Source organism: Bufo gargarizans, chromosome 6 (genome assembly GCF_014858855.1).
Source record: "Bufo gargarizans isolate SCDJY-AF-19 chromosome 6, ASM1485885v1, whole genome shotgun sequence".
NCBI classification, from domain to species: domain Eukaryota; kingdom Metazoa; phylum Chordata; class Amphibia; order Anura; family Bufonidae; genus Bufo; species Bufo gargarizans.
This window is the reverse complement of record NC_058085.1, coordinates 56893609-56908730: the sequence shown is the minus strand read 5'-3', so window position 1 is coordinate 56908730 and position 15122 is coordinate 56893609. Positions and strand designations below refer to the sequence as shown.

Below are 15122 nucleotides of genomic sequence, written 5' to 3'. Positions count from 1 at the left end.
CGAGAGCAAGTCTCAGAAAACTCATGTGACCAACAACATCTGCGCGACTTGTCTACAACTTGTTGTCACGCGGCTATTTTACAGCTGTGATTTGGTAGTAAAAACTCTGGAAAATAGCGGAAAAGTCAGAAACACTGTCCAGTCACGGTCCACCAGTCACAGCCCAGTCACCATCCAGTCACGGCCCACCAGTCACCATCCAGTCACATTCCACAAGTTAAAGCCCACCAGTCACTATCCAGTCACAGACCACCAGTCACAGACCACCATTCACGGCCCACCAGTCACCATCCAGTCACAGCCCACCAGTCACATTCCACCATTCACGGCCCACCAGTCACCATCCAGTGACATTCCACAAATTACAGCCCACCAGTCACCATCCAGTAACGTTCCACCAGTCACAGACCACCAGTCACCATCCAGTAACGTTCCACCAGTCACAGCTCACCAGTTACGTTCCACCAGTCACATTCCAGTCACGGTCCACCAGTCACAGCCCAGTCACCATCCAGTCACATTCCACCACTCACGGCCCAGTCACATTCCACCAGTCATAGCCCATCAGTCACAGCCCACCAGTCACGACACAGTCACATTCCACCAGTCACAGCTCACCAGTCACGGTCCACCAGTCACGGTCCACCAGTCACGGTCCACCAGTCACTGTCCACCAGTCACTGTCCACCAGTCACTGTCCACCAGTCACAGCTCACCAGTCACAGCCCACCAGTCACAGCCCACCAGTCACAGCCCACCAGTCACGACACAGTCACATTCCACCAGTCACGGTCCACCAGTCACCATCCAGTCACAGCCCACCAGTCACCATCCAGTCACATTCCACCAGTCACAGCACACCAGTCAGAGCCGGCAGAGGATCCCAAAACCGGAATTAAACTGATCCGTTTAGATTTTGCACTTTAGGATGCATCTGTTCCATTGGGACGCGGTTGTGTGAAATCAAAACGCAATAAACTGGTTTTTTTTAGGCTCCTAAAGAACCAGATCCGTCACCATTGACTTACATCGTTTTTAGTGACAGATCCGGTTCGGTCTGTTTTTATGACTGGACACAAAACCGCAGCTTGCAGCGGACTAAACCAAAACTTTTATTTCCGGTATGGAGACAACGGAAAACAGCGCAAGTGTGAAAGTAGCCTAAGACATTGATGGTATATTCTAGCAATATGTCATGAAAATGGAGCCCACCAGTCACTATCCAGTCACATTCCACCAATCACAGCCCAGTCACCATCCAGTTACATTCCACCAGTCACAGCCCAGTCACCATCCAGTTACATTCCACCAGTCACAGCCCAGTCACCATCCAGTTACATTCCACCAGTTACAGCCCAGTTACCATCCAGTTACATTCCACCAGTTACAGCCCAGTTACCATCCAGTTACATTCCACCAGTTACAGCCCAGTTACATTCCACCATTCACGGTCCACAAGTCACCATCCAGTCACAGACCACCAATCACATTCCACCAGTCACAGTCCACCAGTCACAGCCCTCCAGTCACAGCCCACCAGTCACCATCCAGTCACAGCCCAGTCACGGCCCACCAGTCACCATCCAGTCACAGCCCTCCAGACACAGCCCAGTCACGGCTCACCAGTCACCATCCAGTCACAGCCCTCCAGACACAGCCCAGTCACGGCCCTCCAGTCACCATCCAGTCACGACCCTCCAGTCACGGCCCTCCAGTCACCATCCAGTCACAGCCCGCCAGTCACCATCCAGTCACAGCCCTCCAGTCACCATCCAGTCACGGCCCTCCAGTCACCATCCAGTCACGGCCCTCCAGTCACCATCCAGTCACGGCCCTCCAGTCACCATCCAGTCACGGCCCTCCAGTCACCATCCAGTCACGGCCCTCCAGTCACCATCCAGTCACAGCCCTCCAGTCACCATCCAGTCACAGCCCTCCAGTCACCATCCAGTCACAGCCCTCCAGTCACCATCCAGTCACAGCCCTCCAGTCACCATCCAGTCACAGCCCTCCAGTCACCATCCAGTCACAGCCCTCCAGTCACCATCCAGTCACAGCCCTCCAGTCACCATCCAGTCACAGCCCACCAGTCACCATCCAGTCACAGCCCACCAGTCACCATCCAGTCACAGCCCACCAGTCACCATCCAGTCACAGCCCACCAGTCACCATCCAGTCACAGCCCACCAGTCACCATCCAGTCACAGCCCACCAGTCACCATCCAGTCACAGCCCAGCCACGGACCACCAGTCACCATCCAGTCACAGCCCTCCAGACACAGCCCACCAGTCACCATCCAGTCACAGCCCTCCAGACACAGCCCACCAGTCACAGCCCAGTCAAAGCTCACCAGTCACGGTCCGCGGATATAAAATTTGGAAAGGGGGTCACTCAATATTAGGCAAACACACAGTGAATTGGTATCCACATAAATTGTATAGGCTTGAAATTATAAACACGCTGCAATATTACATATAAAACATCTCTTAAAATACAGTTAAAAAATATATATATACCGCACTCTGATGCCGCTGGAATTGCAATGTCCCAATATAATGGCTGTATAATTGGCGTGAGTGACAAGTCTGTCTAGTTGAATTGGGTTACTATGAACCGGAGCTGTAAATGGTAATAGGTTGATTGTACATTACCGGTCCACCAGTCACGGCCCACCAGTCACGGCCTAGTCACCATCCAATCACGGCCCACCAGTCACAGCCGGCAGAGGATCCCAATACCGGAATTAAACTGATCCGTTTTGATTTTGCACATCAGGATGCATCTGTTCCATTAGGACGCGATTGTGTGAAATCAAAACGCAATAAACCGGATCCATCACTAAATACATTGAAAGTCAATGGGTGATGGATCAAAGGCTCCTAAAGAACCAGATCCGACACCATTGACTTACATCGTTTTTAGTGACAGATCCGTTTTGGTCCGTTTCTATGACTGGACACAAAACCGCAGCTTGCAGCGGACTAAACGGAAACGTTGATTTCCGGTACGGAGACAACGGAAAATAACGCAAGTGTGAAAGTTGCCTAAGACATTGATGGTATATCCTAGCAATATGTCATGGAAATGGGTCCCCGAAGTGAACAGAGAGCGGCCGCGCATGCGCAATACGCTCTCCTTCACTTCGGGGGCCCCGTTCTGGAGAGAGGCGCAGGTCTCGCACCTATATGACATTCATGGCGATCCCAGCGATATGTCATCACAGTCCGAGATAGGAATACTCCTTGTTCCGGATTTGAAACTTTCCGTATTCCATGAAGTAGAGGGGCCCCTGTTTTGTAATGGGGGCCCCGGAGTTACTTTGTTAAGCCCATCTGCAATATCCAAAAGTCCCACACCATAGAAAGCAGAGCAGAATGGCTCTATGGTCATGATGGTAAACGTCCTGTAACGCACACTATTCACTCATCAGCGTTATCGCTGCGTTTATACCGATGTGTGTGAATACCTGGTCGTACAGCCGGTATATCTGAATGCCCATGCTCTCCGTGAACAGCTCCCACCCGGCGGGCAGCGCCCGCTCATCCAGCTCCCTCCAGGCCTCCTGAAACTGCTCCTCCGTGAACCCGAGCTCCATGATCCCTGCCACAGAGACGGGAATTGACAGGTCGCCGGTGACGTCACCGTTCGAACCGCGCCGCAGCCAATGGCGTGGCTCGCCGATGTAAAAGTTGGCCAATCAGGGGACGGCGACCACTTCCGTGTTTTGCTGCTGTGCTGAGTGAGTCCAATAGTCCATACAACGTGTGTATACTGACAGAAGGAGCAATTCGCCATATCTTTTAAGGGTGTTTTCTTATTAATTTTCTTTTTACTGTATAGGAGGGCTTTAATGTTAAGTTTCAGTTTGGCCAGTAGAGTGCTAATCCTTAAGGGGTTAAGGAACAATCCAATTTTGATGGTTTTAATTTTTTCTTAATAACCTGTCTATTTTGGGCATTCAAGCTCATGCACACGACCGTATGTATTTTGCTGTACGCCAAAAAAAACAATGATGTCCGTATTTTGCAGAACGGAAGGGTCGGCCCCTAATAGAACAGTCCTATCCTTGTCCGTAATGTGGACAATAAAAGGACATGTTCTATTTTTTTTTTTTTTTTTTTTGCGGAATGGACATACGGAAACGGAATGCGCTTTTTTTGCGGCCCCATTGAAATGAATGGTTCCGCAATATGCGGAACGGCGCGGACAGCCATTGATATGGCTGCCTATTCTTGTTCGCAAAACGGACAAGAATAGAGCAGGTTATATTTTTTTTGCGGACCACGGAACGGAGCAACGGATGCGGACAGCACACGGTGAGCTGTCCGCATCTTTTGTGGCCCTATTGAAGTGAATGGGTCCAGTCCGAGCCGCAAATACTGGTAGAATGCGGACCAAAACAACGGCCGTGTGCATGAGGCCTAAGGCTAGGGTTACATGGTGACATGTAAGAGATTCAAAAAAATTCTTCATCACGAAGTGCATTTCTTTAAAAGTAGTGGGCGCAATGATGGGGAGCGATGATTGCGCCACTCCCCGTCATTGTACCCATCACATGCTGCGTTCATCGCTGACCGCGGCCTGTGACATTAATAACACAGTGTAAGATTTAAAAAATGAATAAAATATTACGTACCTCATCCATTTGATCGCAAAAATCCGACCGCCGCCATCATGATTGTAGATCCAGCATGAAATCAAGGGTGACCCGTGATCGCCCGGCGTGGTGACGCCATACATCACAGCGCGCGGGATCTTCATTTAAGATGGCGGCGCCCGGCTCTTCGCGCTCAAATGGATGAGGCGAGTATGATTTATTTTTTATTTTTATCGCCATTCAGGTAAAAATCTAAGCACAAGAAGATTCTGCGAATTTTCCCTGAAATTCGGATCAAATTCCAGTTCATTTAGTTCGCTTTGCTCAACGCTAGCGACACGTGACGTGTAACAGCAAATCAAGCAACAAAAAAGGGTGAAAAATTGCGCAACAATTTTTGTAGTGATAGTCAATGGTGTTGTACTGCACCAGACGACTGTGATTTTCCTTTTAGGGTCCATTCACACGTCCGTATGTGTTTTGTGGATCCGCAAAACACAGACACCAGCAATGTGCGTTCTGCATTTTGCGGACTGCACATCACCGCCACTCTCGTAGAAAATGCCTTTTCTTGTCCGCAATTGCGGACAAGAATAGGACACGTTCTATTTTTTTTGCGGATCTGGAAGTGCGGATGCGGACAGCACATTCCGGCCCCATTGAAAATGAATGGGTCCGCACCTGTTCCGCAAAATTGCGGAACGGATGTGGACCCATTTTGTGGACGTGTGAATGGACCCTTATTCTGTGGATCTGTAATTATCCCATTTATACAGTTTTGTTACATTTTTTGTCGTCGTAAGTGTTTTACTTTTCCGTCACGGGATTTGTGTGAGCTATGGTCTTGGTATATACTGGCTTCCTCTCAGTCAAAGTGTAGAGACATGCGCAAGATTAGGCGCATACTGCGAGAAGAAAGTCATCGTATATTAGAAAAATCATCCGAATAAAAATCAAGTGAATAAGATCGCAAGCATCCTTTGACTATATCTGTCACAACCAGACATCTGAGAAGCTCTGACAGGAGCCTTTCAGAACCTCCTCCTTGAGCTTTCTTTGTTTTGGTTTTCAGTTCCTCATCTCGTTAGCCTCTCACAGCTGTCTTGTAGTTGGACTGATTGCATCCCTTTAATTCCTCCCCATAATGCATTAGTGTGCGGTTTATACAGCTTCCTGGAGTGTGTGTGCATGCTGATCCTATTTCCCAGTCTTCTACAAGATAAGTGTTGTACATTCATTTGTGATTTTATGTTTGCTGGATCCCAGGTGACCCTGACTCCCTCCGTGTCTAGTGTAGGGAGCCGGTGGTCGTGTCCCCTCACTATTGTAGGGTGTTCAGGGGTTATATAGTTGAGGTACGAGGATATGCGATCATCCACCATTGGGGTGTTCGCATAGGCTGAGCAGCCAGGGAAAGTCTCAGGTCTTATGCAGGGGTCTCCCTCTTGTTCCTTAGTTTTGGATCCAGTGAGTCATATATCCATTTTGCATTGTCTTGTTTCCTGTACACCTTCCGTGACATTATCTAAATGAAAGTACAGATGTTCGCCAATATTTGAAGCAAATATCGATCGGCACCTGAAAACATATCTAAGTGCAGTGACATGCGCAAGATTTTTGACCATACCGCGATAATAGGGACGTCATCACAAAGGAGTATCCAAGGTAAAAAGCAACAAATTGAGCGAACTGTTACTCGAAACAAGCCAATAAGGAACGAAATAACTAGTCAGTGCCCATTGCGTCACCAAACAGGAGGAAATAAATAGACCTCGCCACCTAAATCATATTGTAGACAACCCCATCCCCTGAAGACGCCATGTATATGGCGAAACATGTCGGGGGGCAGTGTATAGGGTTTTAAGCTACTTCAGACCTCTTAAAAGTGTGATAGTAGGTAGATGCCGAAATAAATAATAGATAGCTACTGGAGCAAGCGCACCGCTACCAGGCTATCATAACAAAAGCATAGCAAGTAAACTTAAACAGCACACCAGAGAGTCTAGTAGATAGTTTTAAATAGTAGGTTAGATAGGAATAAGTTATCACTAATTGTTTAAAAAAAAACTAATAAAAGTTATATTTTAATGTTAAATGTGCACATGTCAGTAGTCTTGTACTAAATGTAAATAGTCTTGGTACCGACACGTATGACTTTTCAATCGTTTTTTATTACACTTTGTTATGGGGTGGCCACCAAATAGTTATTCTGGCATTGGAAGTTCACACTGCGCGATAACATGCGCGAACATAAAATTTCCGACATTTTTGGATTGGTCGATTGACACTAATGTTTTTTTTATTATTATTATAATTATAATAATAAATGGGTTAGTTAGTTTTTTGGGGGGTTTTTCTAAAATTTTTATTTTTTTTACAGAATATAATAGTATTAGCAAAGACAGGTGCACTCTGCGGTCTTACTAAACCCTCATACTGATGTAAAATTGAGAGATTAGCCAGCATATCCTACTGTGGAGGACAGGTCTGAGCCTGAGCACCGCGCCAAGGTTTCTAAAGTAGCTCGGGACCTAACACTCTCCTACCTGAACCGTATGGGAAATACCAGGGGCCAGTGGGCAAATTACAGGAGCGTGAGGCCGACTCACAAACAGCTCACCAGTTACCTCCAGCATGTAGCCATGCCAGCAATGGGAGGACGGAGGAGTCTGCGAGTCCCACTCAAGACTGGCTGATATGGCCCAGGCCTCGCAGGTGCACCTAAATGTAGCCTGTAGATGGAAAGCAGACTCATTTATATTGGAGTTTATACACCTCCAGGCATCTCTATATATACAAACTGAAAAGAATGGCGTGGTATTAAACAGGCAGGAGGTGCTCAAACCCACAAGTGCACAACTGCATATGGGTTTTAGCACTTCCATGCCATTTTTTTTTTTTTTTTTTTTTTTTTTTTAATATCAAAGGGAATTGAACCTGCGATGTGTGATTGCTTGTACTATACACTCTCATATTGCGACGTGAAATGAATCTTCTGACATCTTGTTAAGGCTACTTTCACACTTGCATTCGGAGCGGATCCGTCTGGTGTCTGCACAGACGGATCCACTCCTATAATGCAGACGATGGGATCCGTTCAGAACGGATCCGTCTGCATTATATTTCAGAAAAAATTCGAAGTGAAAGTTAGTCAGACGGATCCGTCCAGACTTTACATTGAAAGTCAACCGGGGACGGTTCCGTTTGAAATTGAGCCATATTGTGTCAACTTCAAACGGATCCGTCCCCATTCACTTACATTGTAAGTCTGGACGGATCCGTTTAAACGGAGCGGAGGCCAAACGGTGCCAGACTGAGGCATTCTGAGCGGATCCGCATCCAGAATGCATTGGGGCCGTACGGATGCGTTCGGGGCCGCTTGTGAGAGCCTTCAAACGGAGCTCACAAGCCGAGCCCTGAACGCTAGTGTGAAAGTAGCCTAATAAGGGCAATAGCGTCTTGGCCGAACACTAGAATGCGGGCCTCTATTCCTCAGTTAAATGGAAGAAAGACATTCTCATGATTGATGGAGTTCCCAGCAGTTGGACCCCAACTAATCAGACACTTATGGGACACCACACGGTTCGGTGCTGTGAATATGGAGAGGAACAAAAAAAACGTTTTTCTTTACTGAGTGCAAAGGATGAGTTACAGTACTTCCAGCTGTCATCTGTACAAGGTGCAATGTCTCTGTACCCAAGTAATGATGTATGGTGGCAGATGATAACACTCTATGGTAGTCCTTCTCTCTCTCTCTCTCTTATTTTCCTACTGTCAATTGTGGTTGTAGGTGTCCACTTGATAATTACAGGCTTCTGGCTTTGCCTGATCTGACGGGTGTCTTAATGTGTTCTCCCTCACCTGCAGCAGCATCTAGTGAAGGTTTAGTTGCTGGTCACCCCACTGACCATAGCACCATAATTTCGAAAAATATCCACAGCCTTGCACCTTCAGCCTCCCTGGAGCACTGTTCCTCACAGTTGAGCTGATTCTGTGACCCTCCGAGCAGGAGCAGATGTTAGTGCTTTTTCACTAGCCCAGCTAGGTCTGTCCTCTCCTGGCAGGAAGTGGGACCAGTCCACTCCTACCAAGAGGAGGAAGAATGGGAAGGTTAGTCCCATTTGCTGATGCCAACCACTGCCTTACCTGTTGGTGTACATAACATTACACCAACATTACATAACATTTTTAGATACGAGCAGGTCTGGAGTACTGCAGAACCACCTTTACCCTACCTGTAGTTATTGGTGGTCAAGTCAAATGAAGGACTCTCATAAATGGCTCTTTTGATACCTCCTTCTCCTGTTGGATGAAGGTCCAGGAACGCCATTCTCAGTGTCACCATCCAAGTCAGGAATGATGACACTATTGAAGGTTCACCAGCTCCTACTAAAATTCCAGGGGGACACAGGGGTGGGGGTTCCTGGACTTAAAGTCACAGTAACATTTTTTTCAAGAATTTATTAAAACACTGCATAACATCATAAATTTGTAAGGGTTGGTGAATATGAGTGCTTGGGGATAACCTCACCTGGCAAGTACTTAGCTGGCCATATGTCTTTGGGGCACAATCTTCTGCTTGTGAACAGTGTTACTTATATTAGAAATGAGCACGCTCTGTCTAATGATTTTACTGACGTGAATGACAGGGACACTTAAGAGTTGACCTGGAACAGGAGTGATGTAAGGACAGAAGCATGTCTATTAGGTTAAATAAAGCTCATTGACTCTTGTAAACCACAGGAAGTCCATTGCCCTTTGAACATATTTTTAGACATATTTCAGCTGGTAAACATGCCTGCTGGCCAGCATGGGGTTAACCTTGATCATGTCTTAAATATCATAGAACATGCTTTGGAAATAATGTCCTCCAAGTGAATAAATGCTGCCCATGTCTACTTGGCAGAGGTAGGACTCAAGTAGTCATTGACCCCAGAGATACGGCTCTTGGAATCTTATTTTTTTGGCTTATATTCATTTGACAGTGCCTGTACAGTATTACGTTATAGAATATAATTATGGGAAGGGTTTTCTTTATTAGTTATGTCATTAGTTACATGATGTAATTGGCCAGTTTAGATAAAGGAATGATAGGTGACAATTGTATCATCACAAGGACCTCCACTGATCACTAGAACAGGGATTCGGAGCTCCTGTTCTAGAGACATTTGAATGGAGTGTTGGTGATGCATCCGTCAGTCCCGCAGAGATTAGAAAACCCATTTTAGTGGGCAAGGGTCCCAACAATCATACATTTATCCCCTATCATGTAATTCTGCTTTTTGAAGGATACCCACCTTTAAAGGGGTTTCCCGGTAATAATGCCATTTTACCAAGGGCCAACAGCCTGCCCCACTAAGCTAAGGATTCATACTTACCTGCTTCCCTCCACTGATTTCTTCTGCCTGGGCATGGGCACATGCTCCACTGCCACCAATGACTGGCTTCAGGGGTGACATGCTGCTTGTTACCATTTAACCGCATGCCCCTCCGGAGGAAAATACTGCGGGAACTGGAAGGTGGAGAAACCTGTGGCAGAATGGGGGACCGGAGTAGTGGAGAGCAGGGGTGAACTGGGAACTTAAAGCGGCCCTGGAAAAAATACTAAAAGTGGCCCTGTTTTGTAGTTGGGTCCAAATTGATGGAAGGCAGGATCAACAATACCATATTGTGGCACATTATACCACTCCAACAGAGCCAAATAGCCACAGTCCATCACAAAATACTGCTGCCATCAGCACAAAATACATCCCCAAAAACTTCCACTGGCCGGCCCCCTAGGCATTCGGCCCACCGGGAAATTTCCCTGTAAGGTCTATGGCCAATCTGCCCCTGGTGGAAAGCATCTAAGTATGAATCCTTAGTGGGGCAGGCTGCTATCTTTTGGTAAAATGGCATTATTAGCGGAGAACCTCTTTAAGGATATTTATTTGTCACTAATGTGGTTTTCTGGGAGTTAAAAGGGTTGTCTCACCTCCCTATGTGGCTTCTATTTTGTGTAAAATGCTCATATAAGTGTAGCATACCAAACCACAGGGAAAAACAAGTGAGGCTCACGGTGGGCCGATGGGTGCAATAGTTCATGTACTCATGGTTAGCAGATGCCTCCCTGGGCTGGTGTACAGTGGATGGGAAGACAGCACGTAGTCCTCCGGGGCACTCTCATTTGCAGGGAACACCAGCCAGATGGAAGTTGAGGTGCCCTTGATGGTAATTGGTGTTAGGTGCTTTTGCGGCTGGGCCCCTCTGTTCGTGACGCCAGCACCGATAGGTGCAAATGTTAAGAGTAGTAGTAAGAACGAGGAGTCGGTTGTTGTAAACCAGTTGAAAATTTACTGAAGAATCAATAGTCTCTGGACAGTTGCTACAGCTCAGTCAATGGAAAGTGTTTTGTATAGCACAAATAATAATAAGTTCACTGGTCATCCTATTATAAGGTAGTGGCAGTTGTCAATTGAGGGATTCTTCTAATGCTGATACTCTACAGGCAAGGATCATGGTGGTAATCCTAAGTTCACTTTTTACAGCACTCTGGCACTAAAGATGCTATTAACTATTTATTTAGGAGTTATCCTATAAGGGCGTTCCCTTCACGGCAGGCAAACACATCTGCTTCATTCTTTGGCAGGAAACTCTTTTAGAAAGGTTTTTGGTTTTCACTACTACCCAGAAGGTTTAGTTAGTGATAAAGACAATTCAGCACATTACGTGTCCAGGTACTCGGAAAGCTACTCCTGGTCACTTGTGCTGATGAGGTCCATAAGCTATAGTTAGCTGTTACCCTCACTAGTCTCTCTGCATCTTGGTGTATAGACTCACTGTCTGGTGCTTGGTTGCTGTGGTTGTCTTCTCCAGGCTTGATCAGGGCCCAGAGGAAAGGAACACAGCTACATGGTGACTTTAGCCTGTCTCTCTCCTCCATGAACTTTCTTCTCTCCTTTCACACTCCAACTTCAACTCCAACTAACTCATTTCTCTCTCTACATTCTCCTCTCAGCTAGACACCCCCCCCCTTACTATATATATTATATGGTGCCAGCACCACCTAGGGGCGAATGGATGTAAATGAAAGTGCCAGCCAGATAATAAATTCCATAAAATGCAAATAAACACATGTATATACATTAAGATGCTTAAAGTGTCCTATTTACACACATATGTGGGACGCTGCCTAAGTAGGGCTACTTTCACATTAGCGTTTTTTGCAAATCCGTCAAGGATCTGCAAAAACGCTTTCATTACAATAATACAACCGCATGCATCCGTCATGAACGGATCCGGTTGTATAATGTCTTCTATAGCCATGAAGGTCTTGAACACCACTGAAAGTCAATTGGGGACGGATCCGTTTTCTATTGTGTCCGAAAAAACGGATCCGTCCCTATTGACTTACATTGTGTGTCAGAACGGATCTGTCTTGCTCTGCACCACATGACGGGCAGAAAAATGCTGCAGGCAAACGCAAGTGTGAAAGTAGCCTTACATGCCGCGGGCAATGGCGCCCGCCGTATGTAAACTGCTGACAGAGGGAGCAGGCTCCCTCTGTCTCCGATTGGCCCCCTCGCAAATGTGATTGCGGGGTGCCAATGTGTGTGAAGGCTTCCTGGGGTCTGATATAGGCCCCAGACCAGCCTTCAGTAATTTCAATGTTGGACTAGCATTGCCATTAAAATGCAATGCACTATAGATATAGTGTGTCCGTCTCCAGAGCGGAATGGAGACTGAATGGAGGCAAACTGATGCATTCTGAGCGGATCCTTTTCCATTCAGAATGCATTAGGGCAAAATTGATCCATTTTGGACCACATCTAAGAGCCCTGAACGGATCTCAGAAATGGAAAGCCAAAACGCTAGTGTGAAAGTAGCCTAACTTAGGAGTGCCGATCCGGGCTGTTTAACATTTTAGGCTATTTTTACACTGGCGTTTCTGGGTCCGCTTGTGAGATCCGTTTCAGGGCTCTCATAAGCGGCCCAAAACGGATCAGTTTAGCCCCAATGCATTCTGAATGAATAAGGATCCGTTCAGAATGCATCAGTTTGGCTCTGTTGCGTTTTTTTAGACTGTCACTAAAACGCAGCTTGCAGCGTTTTGGTGACCGTCTGACTATGCGGAGCCAAACGGATCCGTCTTGACTTACAATGTAAATCAATTAGGACGGATCCGTTTTTCACTGACACAATATGGTGCAATTGAAAACGGATCCGTCCCCCAATGACTTTTAACGGGTCCCTTTTGACAGACTTTTTTTTGAATGACTAATGCAAACGGATTCCTTATGAACGGATACAAGCATTTGCATTATTGGTGCGGATACGTCTGTGCAGATACAAGACGGATCCGCACCAAACGCGAGTGTGAAAGTAGCCTTGCATGCCGCGGGCAATGGCGCCCACCGCATGTAAACTGCTGACAGAGGGAGCAGACTCCCTCTGTCTCTGATCGCCACCCCGCAAATGTGATCATGGGGTGCCAATGTGTGTGAAGGCTTCCTGGGGTCTGATGTAGGCCCCAGACCAGCCTTCAGTAATTTCAATGTTAGAATAGCATTACCATTAAAATGCAATGCACTATACATATAATGTATTGTATTTTAAAACCAATCAAAAAGCTGTCTGTTATAGTCCTAGTGATAAAAATTTCCCCAAAAATCTTTCCCATATTGGCATTGCCGCATCCGTAACGACCCGGGCTACATAAATATCATGTAAATTATCACCTATGGTGAAGAGCCGTAAAAAAGACAGAATTGCTCATTTATTCTTAGTTGCCACCGAAAAAACATAATAACAAGTGATCAATAAGTGACATTTACTCCAAAATGATACCAATGAAAAACACAGGTCGTCCCGCAAAAATCAAGCCCTCACACAACTCTATAGAAAGAAAAATAAAAAAATTATGGGTCTTGGGAAGCGGCAATGCAAAAAAGGGGTTTTATTTTAAAAAAAAAAGTAGTAAAATATAAAAAAAAACTATGTGTTTAGTATCACTGTAATCATACTGACCTAGAGAATAAAGCTATTATGTTATTTACGGTATACCGAAAAATGAACGCTATATAATTTATAACGTAAAAACGCAGTGGCAGTATTACTGTATTTCCCATCTCCCTACCAGAAAAAGTTCATAAAAGTTAATCAGAAAGTTATGTGTACCCCAAAGTGGCTCCATTAAAAACTACAACTTGTCCCACAAAAACAAGCCCTCATAAAGCTATATAGACGGAAAAATAAAAAAGTTATAGCTCTTGGAATGTGACAATGAAAAAAGGAAGAAAAACGCTTGGTCAGTAAGGCCCAAAACAGGTCACTAAGGGGTTCAATTTAAGATTTTTATTTTATTTTTTTAATTATTATTATTATTATTATTATTTCTTTTTAAAGGTATTTTCACAATGCATTTATTTTCCTTTTTATTATAATTTTTGTGGAATTATTATTATAATGTGGAGTTATCTTATCTTCATTACATGATTAAGCTGCATCAGGACACTTTTAGAGGGAGGATGGCTGAACTTTCTCAACTGATTGCAGATGTGCTTTGTAGAAATGTTTGAAGAAAGGCTGTGCCCCACTGTTTAGTTTTGTTTTATATGGCTCTACATGAAAGGCAAGGAAATGCAGACAGATGATGACTGCATCATTGACGAAATCCAGAAGGGACCATAAATGGGGCAAGATAGAAATGATCCTGGAAATATCCTTCAGCTTAAACAACCAGTGAAGACTTCTGTGGACCAAAGTCTCAACTAATGAAATGCAACCTTTCCAAAAAGGAATAATGTGTGCTGTTCCTTGTAGGCATATGTCCTTTAAGTGGACACTTCTGTACTGATATTATTTTATACTTCTTCACCTATTATTTTAGCAGCTTGAGCTCTTAATTTTGGTTACACAGCGCCAAATCCTCCACAACGCCATTATAATTCTGCTACCACCACGGGGAACTTAGAAGCATACTGAACTCAATGATAGCCCAGTGTGTGGTGCTTTCCACCCCTTAAAGTGGTTTTCCGAGATCTCGATACTGATGACCTATCCTCAGGATAGGTCATCAGTATCAGGTCGGTGAGGGTCCGACACCTGGGACCCCTGACGATCGGCTGTTTGAGAAGGAACAGCCGCTCCTGTGGCCACCGTGGCCTTCTTGCAGCTTACCAAGCACAGTGCCGTACAGTGTATAGCGGCTGTGCTTGGTATTCCACTCAGCCCCATTAACTTCTTTGGGGCTGAATACAATATCAATGTATAGCACTGTGCTTGGTAAGCTGCGAGAAGGCCACAGCACTCACAGGAGAGCTGGTGCCTTCTCAAATAGCTGGTCAGCCGTGGTACCAGGTGTTGGCCCCCCAACGAACAGGTACTAATGACCTAACCCGAGGAAAGGTCATCAGTATCAAAATCTCAGAAAACCATTTTAATGGTTCCAGAATTGCAATGGTTACAGATTGTCCAGGGGTGTCCTGGACAATCCATACTTTGGGTATGGTCATCTCAGGTAGGTCAGCGGGATCCATAGCCTGT

The 15122-nt window shown here is 45.7% G+C and overlaps 1 protein-coding gene across 1 annotated transcript in view; it reads right to left on the bottom strand.

The window, feature by feature from the left end:
- Positions 1-3618, bottom strand: part of LOC122940300 (phosphatidylcholine transfer protein) — a 32282-nt gene extending 28664 nt beyond the window's left edge. The window contains exon 1 of the mRNA XM_044296903.1: positions 3468-3618. Coding sequence (XP_044152838.1) covers positions 3468-3596 — 129 coding nt within the window. The 5' untranslated portion in view covers positions 3597-3618. The remainder of the gene's footprint in view (positions 1-3467) is intronic.
- Between the last annotated feature and the right edge of the window lie 11504 nt (positions 3619-15122).